The following is a 20123-nucleotide window of genomic DNA, read 5'->3' on the forward strand; positions in this document are numbered from 1 at the left end:
AGTTTAGAAGCTTTGTTAGAAAGAGTTGTTTACCATCTTCTGCCCTCGGAGAATTATGGAAAGCTCCTTTTCTTAGTTCCATTGTTATTTGCTGACAGTTTAGAAATATTAAAGTTCCAAATTGATACTGCACATTTGCATTTGTCTTTCTTGTCCTTGACTTGTCTTTCTGAGTCTAATTTAGGAATATTGGCCTGCAGTGTTTCCAAACCTCCTACTTTGGTTCCCAGGTCTCTCAGTTCTAATAGCATCTATCCATATTTTTGAGGATCTTTTGCATGGGTGGGCCAATGCCATTGTCATTGGTGACTATCCTGGAGGCAGGGAAGCAATGTGTGCTCAGTTACATCACTTTCTGAAAGTTTATAGTTCTTACACTATGGACCCTTGGAGATACTCCAGGTTCTTGCTTCAGGGTTGATCATTAAATTTACATCACCTTCACCATCGTCTTCTCAACCTGTTACCTATTCACCTCAACTCATTGTGGAGTTGTATTCCCAGACCATAAAAGAGTTGTCAGTCAAAAAGGTAGTAGAGGGTCAGTTCTGTTCTTCTAGAATTTTATTGTCATTTATTCATGGCAACCAAAATGACAGGAAATTGGTATCCAATCATCAATCTATCTTGACTCAACCACTTCTTAGAGCTTCATTGGTTCACTGTGAACTTTTTTCTCACCCTACTGTGGCACTTTGCATCAGGGCTATGAATGACCAAGTTTGATGTTACCATAGCAAGATCTTCTTAGATATTTCTCAGGTTCATGCTCAAGGGCCAGGTACAACAGCTCTTGGCTCTTCCTTTTACTGTTGCTTTAGCACCTTAGTGCTTTTGCAGAGATGTTTGAGAATCTTCTCATCAACAGCATTCCTTAGGCCTGTACACTCATCATTATATGGAAAACTGGCTCATTATGGCTCCATCCCATCAGTTAACAGAACAACATACTCATATTCTCCTTTCAGAAGCCACAAAATAAAATCAGACTTCCTTATTAGACAGAAAAAAAAATTATTTTGTCACTGACATAATAACTTGTCCATTTTGGTTTGTTTTTCAATACGCATGTTGTGCTCGACCAACACAAGCATTCTCAATGCATAGATGGGTAAAGAGTGTAAACTCTGGAGATCAAGAAGCAGCTATAGTGTCAGCAAAGGTAAGTATTATTGAAAATACATTTTCAGTTTAGGAAAATATTAACTAGTGTTACAGTGAGAGGCAAATTTTTAAATTGGACCAGTAGATTTTGCTAGTATTTTGTCTTTCAGATAAAATTTCCTTGTTTCCAAAACTTTCATAACCCTCCCTCTGGCATTTTGAGGATCAGTGAAATTATAGTTTGTATATGTGGTGTATGATTGCTCTTTTGTGTAACTCCTATCTTTAGGTGAGATATAAGTAGATTTGACTAGTTGACTGTTCATGGGAATTAGAAGCTAAGGTAAGTAGAAAATAACAGTAACAGTCATTACCTTATTAAATACCAGTAATGAACAAATAATTAATTTGTTGGTCCCAAAAATACTGGAATAAGACCCATATAATTGAACAATTAATTATTGTATAGGCCATATTAAGATATCAGTTACATATTAAGATTTCTAGTTGTATAGGAATTATAACCATATTTTTACTTGTTTCTTTTTTCTTTATGGCATTTTTACTGAGCCTTTTGTAGTAGCGTTTTTATGTTGATCGATAATAGTAGAAAGTACAGTAGCATCAGTCAGATTTATTGTATATAGATTCAGAATTATGTATGTATGTGATTAGTAGTAACAAATTCTGGTAGTATGAAATGAATTTACAATGCTTGTTTAGTAATGCTAGAAAGTACACTAATGTCAGGCATATGCTTAACACTAAATTATAAATACTCAAAAGCAAAGAAATGTTGTATCTGACAGATGTTTAAATTACTGAAATTGAGAGAAGCTGTAGCTCAATTTCCACAAACTTAGAACTTTAAAAAACTTGTACAAATTTATAAAGATTTGTTCATGACTTAAAAATATAAATTAAAACTAGCTTCCACTTCTTTCAGTATGCCTGACATTAGTGTACCTTCTAGCATTACTAAACAAGCATTGTAGAACTAATCACATAAAATAATTCTTCTATATACAATAAATCTGACTACAAATTTATAAAGATTTGTTCATGACTTAAAAATATAAATTAAAACTAGCTTCCACTTCTTTCAGTATTTTACTTACTTGTTGTTTTAATATTGTTTGTCATTCAGGTACTATGACTGTTGGAGACCTAGTGATGGTTAATGGCTTGATATTTCAATTGTCATTGCCACTTAACTTTCTGGGATCTGTCTACAGAGAAGTTCGACAGTCTCTCTTAGATATGCAAACAATGTTTGAACTGATGGCTCTCAAGCCAAACATTGAGGTTAGAAAAGCCATTTACAGCTACTGCAGCTTTATGTTGATAAACTCATAAGCTTTAGTTGATGTTTTCAGAACAGCTGCTGGTTTATAATTATTATAAAAAATTCAATATGCTGTTTAGAAACGTATTTAAAAACTGTAATTTTGCTTGAAATAGTGAAAATATGCAAGTTTTAAGTTTATGGATATTCAGTTACTTAAAAACTGACAAGTTTCAAAACAAATTCTTTAATTTTTCACCTTACAGAAAGTATATTGTCATTTCTGAATTTGCATTCCTAGAAAATAATTTATGTTTCTACACCTGAAATGTATGCTTTATTTTTAGAAAATTTACAATTTGTAAGGAAATGAAAGTGCACTATTGACTTGAAAGACAAGTTTCACATATTACAGGCTACACAGATTCTGTGACTCAGTATTTATGGGTGTTTAATATCTTGTCTTATGTTATCTCAATTCACAAAATAAGTAATCATCCCATAGATAGAAATTTGTATTAAATAGTTAAACCAGTTTTTGTAGTTGTACAGCTATATGGCTTGTTCTTTATTTATTTCATTCAAACAGTCACATTTTTGAATAACAAAAAATATTTTTACTGGTCTAATGATGTCATACACTTTGTAGAAATTGTGAAAGCTATATATATATAATTAAAAGTAAAATAAATAGATAACATTTATCTAACTGTATCTTACTTGAGTAGTTGCTTCACTTGTGTTTAAACCTAAATATGTAGTCTTATATATATTGATGAAAATTACTATATGCAAAAAATTTAATTTTACATTTTTGAAAACAAATTTTGCAAAATAAATATTTTAACAAGGACTTTCATCAGGCTTCAATGCAGTAAATGTATAACAGTTACAATCATTGCATTGGTTTGATACAAATCGAACAAACATTTTAAGGCAGTGGTGATGATGATGATTTATTTTTCTGAAGGGAGGCCAAAGGTAACTTTTAGGGGGTCACCTGTTTTAAGCACTCTTACCACTATACAGTAGTGTGTTATTTGTCTGCTAGTCAGTAGACACTAAAATAAAAGTCACATGAGGGATGCTTTACATTGTAATTTGTACTGTTGAGGTGGCATTTAAACATGCATGCCATGAATTAAAAGAAGAATTATGTAATCTGTAGATTACAACATAGCATGATATATGAACTTCAAAAAATAAAATTATTTGTTACTTTTTAACTTAACTTTAGTTACTTTTGAAAAAGAACAATTTCTGGAACCCTGTGGAAGTACATCTAATATATACAGGTACACATATAAAGCCAAATGGTAAAGATAACTTGAGGATTGGGTATCATATATTCAATTCTGTTGTGTTTTTTACCTTTTGCCTGCTTTTAGTTTAACTAAAGGAAAAAAAACATTTTACATTCTCCAGACAAAACTTCAGGCTCCAATTCTTCAGGTGACTCCAACACAGGCTACAGTTACTTTTGAAGATATATGTTTTGAATATGTGAAAGGTCAAACCATCTTGAATAATCTTAGCTTTACAGTTCCTACAGGAAAAAAGGTAGCTCTGGTTGGAGGTAGCGGATCTGGGTAAGGCTATATTTCATTTTATTGTTACTATAATTTGAAAGTATTTCAAGGGACAAAATATTCAGATAAATTTAACCTCCATTTTGTGTCTGAATATTATCAACTTGCATTAAGTACCAGTGTATTTAGCCAAGTGTAACTTTCATTGTATTAATTTACATATTATAACTTGGTTTTTACAAGTCACAACAGTTATAGAAATTTTATAGGTTTCTACTGTGATTGTTATATTGCCATCAAGTTGTAAAGGGCACTGGTTTAATTTTGTGGCTCGTATAGTGTTGTAGATATTTAATATTTTCTTCTCCATTTTGTGATTTTCAGCTTCAGAAGGTTCTGCAGTTAGAGTGTTGGAGAGTATTAAAATGTATTTGTGTTGTTTTGAAATGTTTTTCAATAACAGTAATACTACATAGATGTAAGAATTTAAAAAATGTGTAGTTTTGATTATACTAAATAATTCTTCTGAATTATTCGGTTGACATCAGTTATTTAAAATACTTAAAAACAGATTTGAAGCCTAGGGCTAGAAATGAAGGATGGAATTCCTTGAAACCTGCATAACTCAGTAACATGTAGAAAATCAAAAGGTAAAAAATGATGCAGCAGGTTAGATTACTTCAAGTGCAAGAATCTGTATCAGCAGATTAAACATTTCTTACTTTTTTGGATAGTAGTAGTGCTTTAGTTACCAGTATGTTTTTTCAGCCAGTGACTCCATTATATCAAAGAAATATCCCAAAGACACTGTAAGAATGCTATATCTTACAAAAGATATCAATATATATGGGTTTTACTGAATATACTTGTAACTGAAGGGGTATGGAGAGTGCCCAGAAAGTAAAGGCACTTTACTGTACTTATCTGGAAGAAAAGAAAAAAAACAAAAACAAAAAAACCTGTAAAATAAGAAATGGAACTGAAACATGCAAACTTACCACTAAAAAATATTAGATAAATAACAAAATGTTTTCAAGAAATCAAACTAATTAAGAATAACATGAAGATGGGATGACTTTAGAATTTTATTAACTGTTTTTGCTAAGTAAAAAATAGAATAATATAAACATAAACTGTATTTAGATGATTTACATGCCATAGTCATAGTTTAGAGTTACTAAAAGATTGTATTTTTTACAGTTTGAAAAATTTGTAAAAAAAAGAAAAACATTTTTTTAGAAAGTTTTGTCTATGACACAACCTTCTTAACCTGTTTAGAAGGTAAATAAGTTAGAAGTAATAAACCAGATGTATCAAGGTTTTAGAGCTAGAGTGTAATTTGCACTTTTTTGTTTTACTTTTTCTTGACAAAAAATGAGAAACAAGCAATTTAGGCATACTTACAAGTTCTTTAAATTATAATTCTCAGTTTGTTATTTTTTACTATGATATAAATTGTATTATTTTCTCTTTTTGAAAAAGGATGCAAATAAAACTTTGCAGTAGACTGATGATACTTTGTATTTTTTATTATAAATTTTGAAAAATGTAGTTGTAGCAGCTCTGAGAAGTCATAGTCTTGGATGAGTCACAGTTTTAAACAACAGTGAAAAATAATCCAAATTTTGGCAATGGCTTTGTCTAAATTTTTCAGTGTGATTGCTAGAGGCTCCAGTTTATGATTATGTCATTCAGTTTTAAGTAACTGTAATAAAAGCTATTTTGTAGCTGTGGTCGTATTATACAGCCTTAACTGTCACCAAATCTTAGTATGCTTAGCTTCTTCTGTATTTGTTTTAAAAATATTTTGTGAACAGCTTTCTTTTGTTCTGCCATGATCTTATCTAAGTTTGTTTTCAGTGCAGTGTAGAGATTTTTTGTGTTGCCAGTATAAATGAACACCCAGACAAAAAGTGCTTTGCAAATGTGAAACTTGAGGTAGAATATTTACTTGAATGTATCTTATTGTAAGGTTCTTTGTTCAGAGAATGGCTGTTCAATGTTTTAACTATGAATATAATTAAAATACTTACTTATGTCAATTAAAACTTCTATTAACCCTTTTGCAATGGGTGGATGTATTTCACATCTGCTCGACTGGGGAAGGACATTTATACAACACTACATAGAGTACTCAGAGATGTACTCACAAAATCCGGTAATATTTTATTAAAGACTATAAGAAACTTGTACAGAAGGAACAAAATTATTTTAGTAACAAATTCAAATAAAGATATGTTATTCACCTGCAATAGTTATTTGCACTCAAACTCTGAATAGTTTGAGTACAAGGTGATTTTTATTTTAAGTATAAAAATACTTTTCTTCATTTTATAATTTTTATATTTCATTAACATAACCTCCAGAAATTTGTAAATAAATATCAAGAGTTTTTCTGTAAGGTAAATGTTTATATTTTGCTTTCCATTTTCTCAACGATATCACTAACTCTCTAACTACATTCATCAATGCACAATGAAATAATTAAAATTAGGAAATAGTAAAAAATATATATAAGGTAAATGTTTATATTTTGCTTTCCATTTTCTCAACGATATCACTAACTCTCTAACTACATTCATCAATGCACAATGAAATAATTAAAATTAGGAAATAGTAAAAAATATATATAAGGTAAATGTTTATATTTTGCTTTCCATTTTCTCAATGATATCACTAACTCTCTACATTCATCAATGCACAATGAAATAATTAAAATTAGGAAATAGTAAAAAATATATATACCTTTTCATTTTATGTAGGATATCTTCAAAGATTTTCTTTGGGTTATATTTTTAACTCCAGTTCTTTCCCCTTTTCATATATAATTAATTTTTAAAGTGTACCCCTCCCAAAGGACTGAAACTTAGATATCAAACCTTTGCATTGTATTATACATTGCATAAAAATGTGTTTGAAAGCAGTACCCATGTCAAAAGAATTAAAATATTGAACTGTACTGGAAAGAAGTGTATATCTTATTTCTGTATGAAGTTTAGTATTTATCTTGGAAGTTCAACAGATAAGTTAATCATGAGAAATCATTCAATTTTATAGTGATATTTACAAAAATAACATTTAAAATGAATTACCTTATAACAGTAAAGAAAAACAATATATTAATTAATTTTAGATATACCACTTACTTGTCAGAATATTTACAAATTGATTGCTAAACCTGCTGTTTTTTCTAATTTAATTTGTTTTTATGAATTTTACTTAAAAAACTGCATTAGGCTATCACATCTTTAATGAAATCCAACTAATGTTGCAAATGTTTTGATTTTTTATATAAAATTTTAATTGCCATAGCTAACAGCTTTTTAATTTTAAATCTTCTAGGAAGTCAACTATTATTCGATTGCTGTATCGTTTCTTTAGTCCTGATAAAGGGAGGATTACAGTAGCAGGTAAAGATATCAAGGATGTTGATCTTGTCAGTCTGAGAAAAGCCATAGCTATTGTTCCACAGGTAAACAGTATATCAAAGTTTTATAAAGTATTCTTTGATTGTGTTTATAGCTTTTGTTTTGCTTGTGTTCAGTTAGTAAAAGTAATTTGACCGAACAGTGGTGACTTCAGGATCTTATTGCAGTTGGGGCTAATTACTTAACAACAGTGTAATGTTACTAAAGTTAACAATAAGTTGTTCTCCTTAGTAATCAGCCAAGTATGGCCAGGTGGTTAAGGCTCTTGACTTGTAATCCAAGGGTCATGGGTTTTAATCCCCGTCACACCAATGGAAATGTTTGACAACTCCAAAACACCAAGTTGATTTTACTTGTGGCTCATTATTGTAGTAGATTTTTTGTTAGAAATATTACACTCTGACATTTCATTACTTGTTATTACTAGTTAATTTTTAAATGTTTTACTTTACAGGACACAGTACTCTTTCATAATACCATACTACATAATCTCCACTATGGAGATCTGACCAAGAGCCTAGATGAAGTATACCAGGCAGCAAGTCTTGCAGAACTTCATGATACCATCATGAAGTGGCCTGACAAGTATGAAACACAAGTTGGAGAACGAGGGTTGATGTTATCTGGTAGGTACTATTAGATCAAGACGCACAGTAGAGTGTCATGTGACCAAGACGAACTTCTGTAGAACACACACTATATTAATAACAGGAGTGATAATTAACCTGTTTTCCACCTTTTGTATCTTAGACTGTGTTAAACCAAAATACCACATATTTTTAGTGGACATGCTGTGCTGGACTGTCACTTCTCATACCAAATATCAAGACAATCCATTAAGAAATGTCTGAGATATAACATCTCCAATTTTGATTGAGTTTCTTCCTCCTTTTTATTATTTATACTAAAAGTACAGAAATTTTATTTAATAAAAAACATACTTAACTTTCATAGATTATTTTTAATTAGGTACACTAATAGATCTTTGCAACCTACAATTAGAAGTTTTGCTTAGTGTAAAAAATAAGCCCCATGAGGCAGAGTTATTCAACAAAACCTACTCAGATTTGACAAATATTTTCATGTATACCTACAGCAAAAGTCACATAATCTATCAGTCTAATATGATAGCTTTATGATAGCTTCACCTAAGAGTAAAGGTGGACCGTTTTTACAATTTTTTGTCATTTATATTAGACATAGGTGATTTAGAATAACATAACTGTAAAGTGAACTATTGAGCAGATACATAAGTATTGGTTAGACCAACAAAACTTGATTAGCAGCTTCTTCCTCAAGTTTTAAAAAGAATTATACCAGTGGATGGTCGTTATTTAATATTTATTGCCAACTGTTAAGCACAAATTTTCTAAATTTCATGAAATTCTCCAAATTAAAGTGTGTTTAGTATTATATGATATTACACTAGTTTGGCTATCAATTTTGACTTCATTCCTTTAAGTTGTACACTCAATTTTTTCTTTCTCTGGCTACAACTGTTTTTCACAACTAAGGTGTTTTTGATTAGATAATTTAACAACTTAATTTTAGTTAAAGGTAATATGAGTGGTATAGACATTTTAGTTTTAATATATTTAAATAAAAAAATTATTCATAACATTAATTAAGTATTTCTAAAAGGTTTAATAGATTCCAACAGAATTGTAATAATAGACTTTATCCCAGGTTTTTAGCATTTGTAGAGTAAGACAGAAGTTTCTAACTTATCAACTCTTGGCTGTTATTTCAGTTTAAAGGTTTTCACTGGAACAACATAGCTTTATTACTCAATATTTTCAACACTGGCTTTTAAACAGGCTTTCATGTCAAAGGCATGGAAAAACTTGTAAGTGGACATATTCTAGAACTGGCTTTATTAGCTAGTGGAGTTTTAATAAATTGTTGTCTTAAATTACATTTGAAATTACTAATATTCAAAAAACATTGTATTATTTAGAAAAACTTCATTATCATTGTATTTTTATATCTCTTAGTAGTTTTGTGATTTTAACATTTGTTTTATTGAAAAGCAATATTTAAAAAATATTATTTTTGTTCTGATGAAATAGGAATTCACTTAGAAATGAAAAATAGTAATCTTATGTAACCTTAGTATGTAGTATCTTCTTCTAAACAAAGGTCTTGAACCCACTGTACCCCAAGAGTTTTGATATTAATCTTAACACTGAGATAAAGAAATTTAATGTGTTATTTGTTGCAGGTGGAGAAAAACAGAGAGTTGCCATAGCCAGAGCTGCATTGAAGAACAGTCCTATTTTAGTGTTTGATGAAGCAACTTCTAATTTAGATGCCATTACAGAATATGTAAGTTTATTAAATGAAATACAAAAAAACATCTCAAACTATGAAGTTACTCTAGTTATATATTTTTGTCAGAATAAGTTAAATAGTGTAAAAAGTATGTGCTATCAATCGTACTGTGTTTCATTGTAAAAGTTGTTTATAGTACAGTACGAGAAATTAGCTTAAATGTTTGTGTAAAGTATGATTTACGGTGTATCAAGTTGCACTGTTATGTTATTTGTATATTGCAGCAGTTTAAATGAGGTCTTTTCTTTTAAGAATTATAGTCTTCAATGTAAGTTATAATTTTTCTGTACTGAAAATATATTTCCAATAGGTGCTTCCTCATAGGATTAGCTCCTTCATTGCTGCCCTCTATATGTGAACTTTTTATTATGCATGCCATGAGCCTTTCTTACTCCCTGTTGTAATCAAATGATTCCAGTGTGTCTCATGCAAATCTTTATGTATCACCTCTTCACCAATAGGAGTATAATATGCTCATGTGATGCAAGTTACTCTCTCTGTATGTGTCTACCTAACTGTTACTTTGGAGTTTGGCAGATGACAGAGGTATTGGAAGTGAGTAAGGAGGAATGGTGGGAAGTGTGAATAGAAGGAAGTACCTATTGGAAATACATATTCAGTATAAGGAAATTATAACTTCTAATATGGTGCTTCCCTCTTCTCACAAGATTAGCTAGAATCCCATGTTGACTAGGAGGAGGAATCTATGCTAGGAAAGAACAGATGTATTTCCTGATAGCATTCAAAGGATAACTATGGATGAGAAAGTCAGATATGAAGACCTGGAGAGGGGAATTGGACCATTTGTGAAACAGGCATAGTTTTCACTCAGGTGCAGAATGTATAAGAAATCAGAGCAGAAATTAGAGGAACACATCATAGGGGGAGGGGATACAGTAGGAAAGTGATCCTAACCAGACAAAGATATATTAGCTCAATCACACATTAAGAAAGTGGGTAAACAAGGATGAATCCCATGGTGTAGAGTGGCTAGGATGCTACAGGCCATACTCAGTAAGTCAACTACACCCAAGACCTGAAAGAGTATTGATATTCATTCAAGGGTAGGATGAGGATCTTCACCTCAAACTCAAGAATTGGGTAACTGAGAACCACATTGATTTCTCAGTATTACACAAGATTGGCTCTGAGCTATTGATCTGGGAATAAACTCCCAGTATCAAAAGGAAGTCTGTCACATGCAGTCAGTTCCTGTGAATGTTAAACAGGTAAGAACATTCAAATGGCAATAGCATCCATGTAACAAGAGAAAACAAGGTAGAATCAAGGATAGAACTAGAACAGTCTCAAGTATCTCTGCTGAGACCCACAACAGAGAAGGAAGAACTGAGGGAGGAGGATAGATGATCTGAAACTTCCATTAGGACTTATGTTGATTTATTATTCAAAATATAAAACTAGCTCGAGTGGTACTGACATCCACACAAGAGTAGAATGGGGGTTCCCAATCGAAAGAGTGAACTGCATTTTGACATCTCACTTTGTTGTATATTTAATCACAAGATGGAGGATATTTTGTCATCTACACCAGTGAAACACCACCACCCTACTCTGAGCCGAATGGTTACAGCCATCTTATGCAGAACCCTTCCAGTGGCTTGGAGTTGGTAAGTGGAAAGGGCCCCCATTTTTTACTAGAAAAAGGGTGGGGGTACTAAGAATGTATTTGAGAGCCCAGAGGAATGTCAACATTAAAGACAGTGCAATGGGTGTTCACAAAGCCCTAGTTTGGAAAGCAGCTATTTCAGTTTATTCAGTCAGGACATGGTAAGGAAGGGCAGCTATTCCTTTCTGCTTTACCCATAAAGTCCATGGGTGGTATGGTCAGGAATGGACTAATTTGTGAAGTAAGTACCATGAGGTTATTCATCTACAAGCAGTCTTATGAAACACCCAGTCTCAAAGGTGATAATGAGGAGCTGTGGAAAAGAACATCCTAGTCAACATAGCATGTTGTGTGAATTTAGAGTTTAAAAATACCTGGTCAAGCACCACTCACCATAGAGTGGGATCCAGGTAATGAAGGTATAAATAAAGGGCCTCTGAAAGAAATTAAAGTATTAATTAAGACTAACCCATTGTCAGAATTGCACCAAAATCAAAAGTATAACCACAGGTGAAGGAAAAAACCTGAGGAAATCGAAACCACGATATGATGTAAGTAGTGGGAGCTTAATATGTGAGGGTTGACCCAAGAGCCTGATTGTAGGATTACTTCCAAAGGTTGATGATGACAGCTAAAGAGGAAAAGGAGAGTTGTCAGATTTCAATTCCTGAATATGAGTAGGAGTTACCCTCACAAGCTGACAAGGTTTTGGAGAGGAAGTAAAGATCTGGATAAAAGAGAAGATAAACATTATGGTAAAGTGTGAGTGTAATGTCAGTGTCAAGCAAGTCAGAACATCAACACCAGTAGGCCAAAGGAGAAGGGTATGTGCCCTGATAGACAGGTGAAACAAAAGCTCAACATAGGTAGTTTAAGGGAATGAAGGGCCACATTAATATAACACTGGAAGAGATGTTCACTTAGGAAGTTGACAAATGTGGAAAGAACAGATTAACATGGTAAGGATGGGTGAAAGAAAAACCCTTTGGTAACAGCAAAGATGAAAAGTATGGGATAATGCTGCATGATAACTTGAAAATGAGGAGATCAAAAGACTCCTGGACAAGAAAACCACATTAAAAGTCAGAGGCATCAGCAACAGTATAACGAACAGCAGGAAATCTCTGAACCTGAGCCTGTGTGCAAAAAAACCTTCCACTTCTGTTAATATGCTTCCATGGAAGAAGGATGGATGACTTGAGTCAAATGAAAAGCTATGCAATGGGAGAAAGCAGGTTTTCCCACCAAGGACTGGACAAAAGCTATTTCTGGCTGGAGGTAACTATAACCAAAGCCTGAGAATGAGGTACCAGGGTCCAGTAACAGGTGATTGAAGATGGCAACAAATACATTGATGTGAGGAAAACCCCACAGATTGCAAAGCCACCAGAAAAGAGGAAGAAAGGCATTTTTAGGTAAATATTGTCATGGTGAGAAAGACTATCTGCCACAATATTGAAAACACTGGACATTGCACATGTGTAAACAAATGTGTTGTGTATGGACCCAATTTTGGAGATCCAGGGATCTCAACTGGATGCTACCTTGGTGATTGTTGTAAGCCACCATCATGGAATTGTTGGAATAGATCCATACCAGGCAATGTATAGCAATGGGAAGAAAGTGGTCCAAAATCCAAGAAACAGCCAGGAACTCAAGGACATTAATATGTAAAGATAGTTCATCTGTAGATCAATAACCAAAGCCTCTTGGTTATTAACTCATATGCCACAGCCCTGAAATGTGACATCCATAAATGGTTGTAGATCTAGAAGAAAAGGAGAAAGAGTGACACTTGTCAATGTGTGAGTCTCTTTCAATCATTAAAGGAGATTGTGTGCAAAGAAAGAGGAAGTATAATGGAAGAATTCAGGGATTCTAAGGAAGGTTCCATTTATTGTGCAGAGCCCACTGAAGGGAATGCATGTCTGTATGTCTGATAGGTGTCAGCACTGTCATAGAATATTATGTCCCCAACAATGACAGAACCTTGTGTGTAGAAAGTGAGAGAACAGACATGGTGTGGCAAACTCACAATTCCATTGAATTACATTAAAAAGGAGACGTTTCAGTATACTGATATGTACAAGATATTTGGTATGATGTGAGAAGGACTTCTCCAAGTTAATCAACCAGCCTACCTGAGCAACTTCAAAAAGGAGCTGATGAGTATGACTGGCTGACTCAGAAGTATCTGTTCATCCATGTAAAAATAAAAACACAGCCCTGTGGCATGAAGATGAAGAGCAGCATTCAGTTTTATCAAGCAACAGAACTTGTTGATAGGTTTCTGTCTCATAAGACAGTAGATATTTGCACCTGTAAGAGTTTCAATTCTTTGACACTTTTGGGTGTGACTGAATGATCTGTTTGTTGAAGAACATGTTTGCTGACATCTGTTACATGAATAACTTGTGTTTAATGAAGTTAATTGTGGAACTTTTGAACTTTTCATTTGTGTTCTCTTCACATCTGAGACCAAGCTTAACTGCTGTTCTTAGCAGTTTCCACATGTCTGAATTGTTGTTCATAGACTTCATGTCTCTCTTATAGGCATCTTTGAAATGAAGGTTAGGACAACCTGTTAGATGAAACTAAGTTATCTCTAAGTGCCATTTATTTTGGAAAAATTAATTAAGAACATAAAAAAAGACTGCCAGAGAAAAATTCAAAAATTATTATCATCATTATGGTGATGTTCAATTAAATGAAATGGACACTTTGCATCACAAAGTTACATGTATTAACAAATAAAGTGTTGCATAAAAACAGTTAAAAACAAGAAAAAAGAGGCACTAGAAGTAATAATCAAGGAATTACAGTATAAGAGAAAGACAAAAATAATGTATGAGAGGCTATATATTACAAACCTCAACAAAAGAAGTGGCTCTAAGACAATATATTAACTGGTAAATATGTGGAATTGTTTACAGTGTCTAAATAATTTTAAGTCTTTGGATGATGTGGTAGTGATGGTGGGGGTGAATATCAGCATTTTGATTATTGGGATTTTAACCTATCGTATCACTTAATCAGCATGTTTAGTGATGTTTGAGAGAGAATGCTTATAATATTATTATAAAGTTATGAACAGAAATTTTGCATAGAAAAATTATACTTTTTGATGATTGAATTATATTTCTTAAACACGAAAAGCTTTAACTTAAGAATTCGTGGAAGGCTTAATAACCAAAGCTGCTGAAGCTTTACCCCTATAGTTTCCTCTAGGCCTAGAATTATACTATAAGAGTAAAGTCGATTTTAATTGAAAGAAATTGTGGAGTAATCATAGAAAGTTTTGTAAATTATTTTCAGAAATTCTTGCTTTTACATATTTCTTACAGTTGCCTAGTTAAAATATTTTCCCACTAAATCTTGTTACATATTATACTTTATCCCGAATGATCTTCTGGTTTATTCTTTGATGACTTCAAAGAGCTGTTAATTTTAATTTTAGTTTAAAAGTTAATTGAATTTTGATATGTATCAAATTTATGGTATTTACAAACAAGATTGATGCACACAGTTTTCTTTCTTATCAAAAATATATTTTAATATTCAAGAAAATACAATTGATAATAACTGTCATTACAAATAATTATTCATATACAAAATTTTACAAAGTTACAAACTATAGGTAATCTTTTATCTGGTCTAAAACTTAGTATTATATCAAAGGTCCAGGTCTGTGAGGTGCAAATTACACAGATATATTTTACTTGATAGGAATGCTAGTTAGCCCTATTCTTGTTTGGTCTAACATGGTTTTCAAGCTTACTTTTCATTGAGGAAAATATCTAATCTACTTGTAGAAATACTAACATCCTAGGTTAAATTTTTGAAGTTGAGCAGTTTGTAATAGTGTTCGAAATCTATAAATGTTCCTGGTCAAATTCTGTAGTTTTCTGCTTGCCCCGGCATGGCCAAGCGTGTTAAGGGCTTGCGACTTGTAATCTGAGGGTCGCGGGTTCGCATCCCGGTTGCATCAAACATGCTCGCCCTTTCAGCCGTGGGGGGCGTTATAAAGTGACGGTCAATCCCACTATTCGTTGGTAAAAAGAGTAGCCCAAGAGTTGGCAGTGGGTGGTAATGACTAGCTCCCTCTAGTCTTACACTGCTAAATTAGGGACGGCTAGCACAGATAGCCCTCGAGTAGCTTTGTGCAAAATCCAGAACAAACAAACAAAAACAAACAGTTTTCTGCTTAATAAGTGTTAATCCCAGTTATAGCTTCTGAGGCTTGAAGTATATTGATTGTAGTGACCGGAAAATATTCTGTCTCTTAGTGTATTGATTTGTAAGCCTTTAGAAGAGGTTCTAGAAATTTCACTTGGCAAGAATACTGGCAATCATAGTATTTTACATACATCGTATGTTGTTGATTCTTACAATTGAGGAACTTTACAAATTTATAAAACAAGTAGGATATGCAATACATATCCAATAATATATGTTACATGCATCAAACTTAAATGAACATAAGTATTAAAATAAATGCACAATAGTAAATCTGTTACAATCTGTTAAAGCCAGGGTAACACCTTAACCATAATGATTTTTTCTGACACATATGAAACCCAGGGAGAATTAGGAATCAGATTTGCTCATTTTAGATCTTGTCTTCTACAGTAATAATGGTGAAAATGTTAAAAAATATAGCAGAATAAATGTTCCATGGACACTTTCTGCACCAATTTCAACCTGTTTGTCCTATTTATAAAACTTCTTATTACAAGTTAATGATTTTGTAATCTTAAACAAAAGTTCCAAGTAACATAGTAAATTTTAGAAAACCATGAAAGTGATTTAAGTTAATTATATTATTTGATTAAATTCATGCTCATTTTTTATCATTTAAAGAAAAGTGGTGTATATAAAAAAAAAAAGTCTTCAACAAGGCCAAGATTTAATAGAAATCTTATTTGGATAAAACCCAGCCCAGGTTTCCAAAATGAAGCTGGTACATTATTATTTTACATATTTGTGTATGTGGGTTTGTGTACAGATTATTATGTATAATTGAACAAAAATAGCTCTGCAGTGTGGTAAAACAGTGTTAGTGGTAAGTGATACTTGTGCTTTTCTATCAAATGTAACCATATACTTGGATAGGAATAATTTGATTGTTCACAGAACTCATAGTTGAACTGCTATTTTAACGGAAAGAAATGTAGTCACCTACTTTCTGTTATAAAAGTATAAATGCTGCTTAAGGCATGAGACATACACACATCATATTATGTACTGTTATTGTTAGTTAAATACATGTAGTTATGGACATTTGTGATACATCATAGGCTCCTTTCGTATTTACAAAGCTTTATTAGAATGTGAAATGAATACTTTTTTAAAGAAAAGAACACATCACTCTTGCACACAAGATATTTAATTACAGCTCATACAAATCAATGACATATTTTCATCTGAAGAATATCCTGCTAGCAACATCATGGCCAGTTAGTATTGTTTGATTTTTCAGTATATTGTTCAGCTGTTCACACTTGAACAGGATGTATTGATACATTGTCATACAAAACATAAACATATTTGATGTTTTTAAATGAAAAGTATATTATAGATTTGTTGTTCTCACCATATGTTGTAATAAATCAAAAATGTATGATAGAACTTTTTCATGACTTCATTTGCTTACAGTTTGTACTTGAGCACTTTTGGGAAAATATGTTGTTGTACAACATAATTATATTTAAAATGGCCCCAGTAAATCATACAGTATAAATCTGAATTATAGTAGTATATAAGGGTAAAAAAATAAAGCAACTTTTCATTATAAAAATTGCCATTAGTTTGTATTGTAAGGATGCAAGTGAACAATATTTTAGTGTCAGAAACATAATTTACAGTGTGTTATACATGTAGAAGCAAAGCAAGGTTTAGGTGTAGTAATAACTATTTTGTTACTCTGTTAGGTTTGTATGTGTAGTGCTTAACAATTAACCTGTCTTTGGGTATAGTAGTCACAAACAGATTTGAAATAAATGCTTGTTAATTTAAAAAGAAATAACAAGAGTAATAACACTGCAGTTTTAACGTGTCATACATATGTATTGATATGAGGCATTTTTGTTGTTTTTGTATGTGGCTTCTTGATTTAAAATTGGAAATAAATTAATCTTATAAACAACCATATGTATATTTTACAGAAAATCATGAATGCCTTGAGGAGAGCTTCCAAAGGAAGAACTTCCATTTTTATTGCACATCGCTTATCAACGGTGGTTGATGCTGATGATATTGTTGTTCTTGAAGGAGGCCGGGTAGTTGAACGTGGAACTCATCACTCACTTCTTTCAAATCCTGACAGTTTATATACACATCTTTGGTTTAAACAACATGAATCACCTGTCTTTCAGCCTGACATGTTAGACTCTAATAATAATAATAATAATAAAGAAATAAATAAGGTATCTTAAATACTAAAATGGAAGCTTTACATTATTACTTATTGTAATGGATAGAACTACGTGAAATAGTTGTGAATAAAAAATATGGTTGTAAGTAAAACATGAAGTCAACTTAAAAAGTCCTAAGACAATACCTGTTATGTTTTACAACAACATTTGTCACACAAACTTGTCTGTTTAGTGTTAAGTTTGGGAAATACACTTTTATAGAATTTCTACAAATTGTACATTCTAGAAATATTTGATTGCAGGGTAATGGTAGTGTAAAAAAATATTGTTTAAAGTTTGTGTTAGTGTGAGTAACATGGTCTTTGTGGTTGTATCTTTACAAATAATTTGATAACAACTTTTACTGAAGTACTTTTAACATAATCCTCAGTAAAAGCCCTAAAAGAAATCAAAAATTTTCAATTTTGTTAAAGTGCAAAATTTCACCAGATTAATCCAGTATCATAGGTAGAAAATTTCCTGAATAATAAGCAGTTTTTAAATTTAAAAGTATTGTTACATATGTGCACCTAACAGAAGAAATATATTTTGTAATGTGTATAGTTAAATGAACCTTGTGTTTTATATAAATACCGTTTTATATCTTAAAAGTTTTCTAATTAATGTGATAATGTTTTTTTGTTTCTGCCCAGTATATTGTAGCGTATGAGAAATCTAAATAGAGAAAAACACGTGTTGTTTTGATTAATTTTTTTATCTGTGGTTGTGTATTGAATGAAGAATGAAATCAATATAGCACAAATATTTACTTTATTAAATGATTTAGATTTTTTCTTCTTGGAATTTTGAAAATCAAGAATGTTTTATCACAGCCATCAAACATCATCCTCTGTGTAACTAGAGTATCTACATCACATCCAACTGATGTCACTTTGTAGATTAAACAAATAGTATTCAGTAGAATAGAGAAAAATAGTGTTGTGAGTTGGAACAAAACAAAATTTTCCTTCTGGATTTGTCAACATTCAACCAAAATAACATTGTGTGATCACATTTAGTAACAAATAAGTCCTTATCACTGAAAGTAGTGAGGCCAGTTATTTCAATATTTATGTTTGTACTGTTATGTGTTTATGTATGTACTGGAGCATAGAATACTTTCATATCAAGTTTTGTTTGATCAAGAAATATCAACTTTGTGACTGGTAGAGAAATAGATTGCTTGCAACCTAAGACAGCATCAAGCAAGTAAATGTCTAAAGACAAAGAAGATATGAATTTTTTATATCAGACTAGTTTCTCTATGTTCTTGAAAATAAGTTGTAAATTTATATAACAATAGTATAGGAGGTTTGTAGAGTATATGTGGTTAATACAATAATGTAGAAGATAAAAAATTTATGGGAATAGATAAAGTTATAAGGCAGAAAATGTTGTCCATGAAGTAAATTGAAAAGAGTCATTTCATACCATCTCTTTTAGAACATGTAAGATAAGTTCTTATGAACAGGAACCATTTAAAAAGACTGGTGGATGTGTCTAAAAAATGTGATATTGTTTGTATGGGTAAGTATCATCCCAAAGTAAGAATGCTATATTCATAATAAGCTAAAACAACATATTTATATTGTGTTTTATCAATTGTTTTAAAATACTTGACTTTTTTTTTAATTGTGGTGATAATTGTGTTACAAAAAATGAAGTGAGAAATGTGAATTTTCAAATTCCCTTCCATATTTGAATCAAAGATAGAAGTATAAGTAGCAATTGGTTTTTCCTTAGTAATGTGATAAGACAATTTATGCATGTACTTCGGGGTAATTTATGAAACACTATTTATTGTGATGTAAAAACATACTGGGACTAATGTTCATGTGAACATCTGTTCTCCACTGGTTGAATAATTACTTGAGATGTACACATACTGAAGAAAGACTGAGTGCCCTAGCTTTAATAAATCATTATGATACTGCTATCAACATTGAAACTTTATCTATGTTATTTGTGGAAAAGCAACCCAGTAGAATGGAGCATGCTAACATGTTATTTCAGTAATGCATACATGTACATATATGATAGTTGTTTAAATCAGTACTATAATTTAACAATTAATAAATATTCTGCATGTAGATAGTACAGTATTTTAATAAAATGTACTCAATAATGCTAATTTAAGTCTAGCACCCTATTCGAAATTACAACATGATGATTTGTTGACTTTTCATTGGATGTTTGTGTACTTTATGTGAACAACCATGCAATTGTTTAAGCTATATATCATGCGAAGTTAATTCCAGATTTAATCTCATAGCACCAATATTTTAACAGTACTTCCACAAACCAGGTACTCAAAATTTGAGCTCTATGGTAGACTTAAATGTATAACATTATTTCAGAATGAGCTAAAATCCTATTTTTAATATTTTTTAGGTTGAACTAAAATTC

The 20123-nt window shown here is 31.6% G+C and overlaps 1 protein-coding gene across 4 annotated transcripts in view; it reads left to right on the forward strand.

Moving 5' to 3' along the window:
• ABCB7 (ATP binding cassette subfamily B member 7) overlaps positions 1-19657 on the forward strand; it is a 57857-nt gene extending 38200 nt beyond the window's left edge. For all 4 annotated transcript variants that reach the window (XM_076495925.1, XM_076495943.1, XM_076495933.1 and 1 more), the window contains 6 exons: positions 2252-2409; positions 3815-3978; positions 7261-7390; positions 7801-7972; positions 9568-9671; positions 17469-19657. In XM_076495925.1, the coding sequence (XP_076352040.1) occupies positions 2252-2409; positions 3815-3978; positions 7261-7390; positions 7801-7972; positions 9568-9671; positions 17469-17738 (998 nt within the window). In that variant the 3' untranslated portion in view covers positions 17739-19657. The remainder of the gene's footprint in view (positions 1-2251; positions 2410-3814; positions 3979-7260; positions 7391-7800; positions 7973-9567; positions 9672-17468) is intronic.
• Positions 19658-20123: the final 466 nt, after the last annotated feature.

This window comes from Tachypleus tridentatus, chromosome 1 (assembly GCF_004210375.1).
Source record: "Tachypleus tridentatus isolate NWPU-2018 chromosome 1, ASM421037v1, whole genome shotgun sequence".
Lineage (NCBI taxonomy): Eukaryota > Metazoa > Arthropoda > Merostomata > Xiphosura > Limulidae > Tachypleus > Tachypleus tridentatus.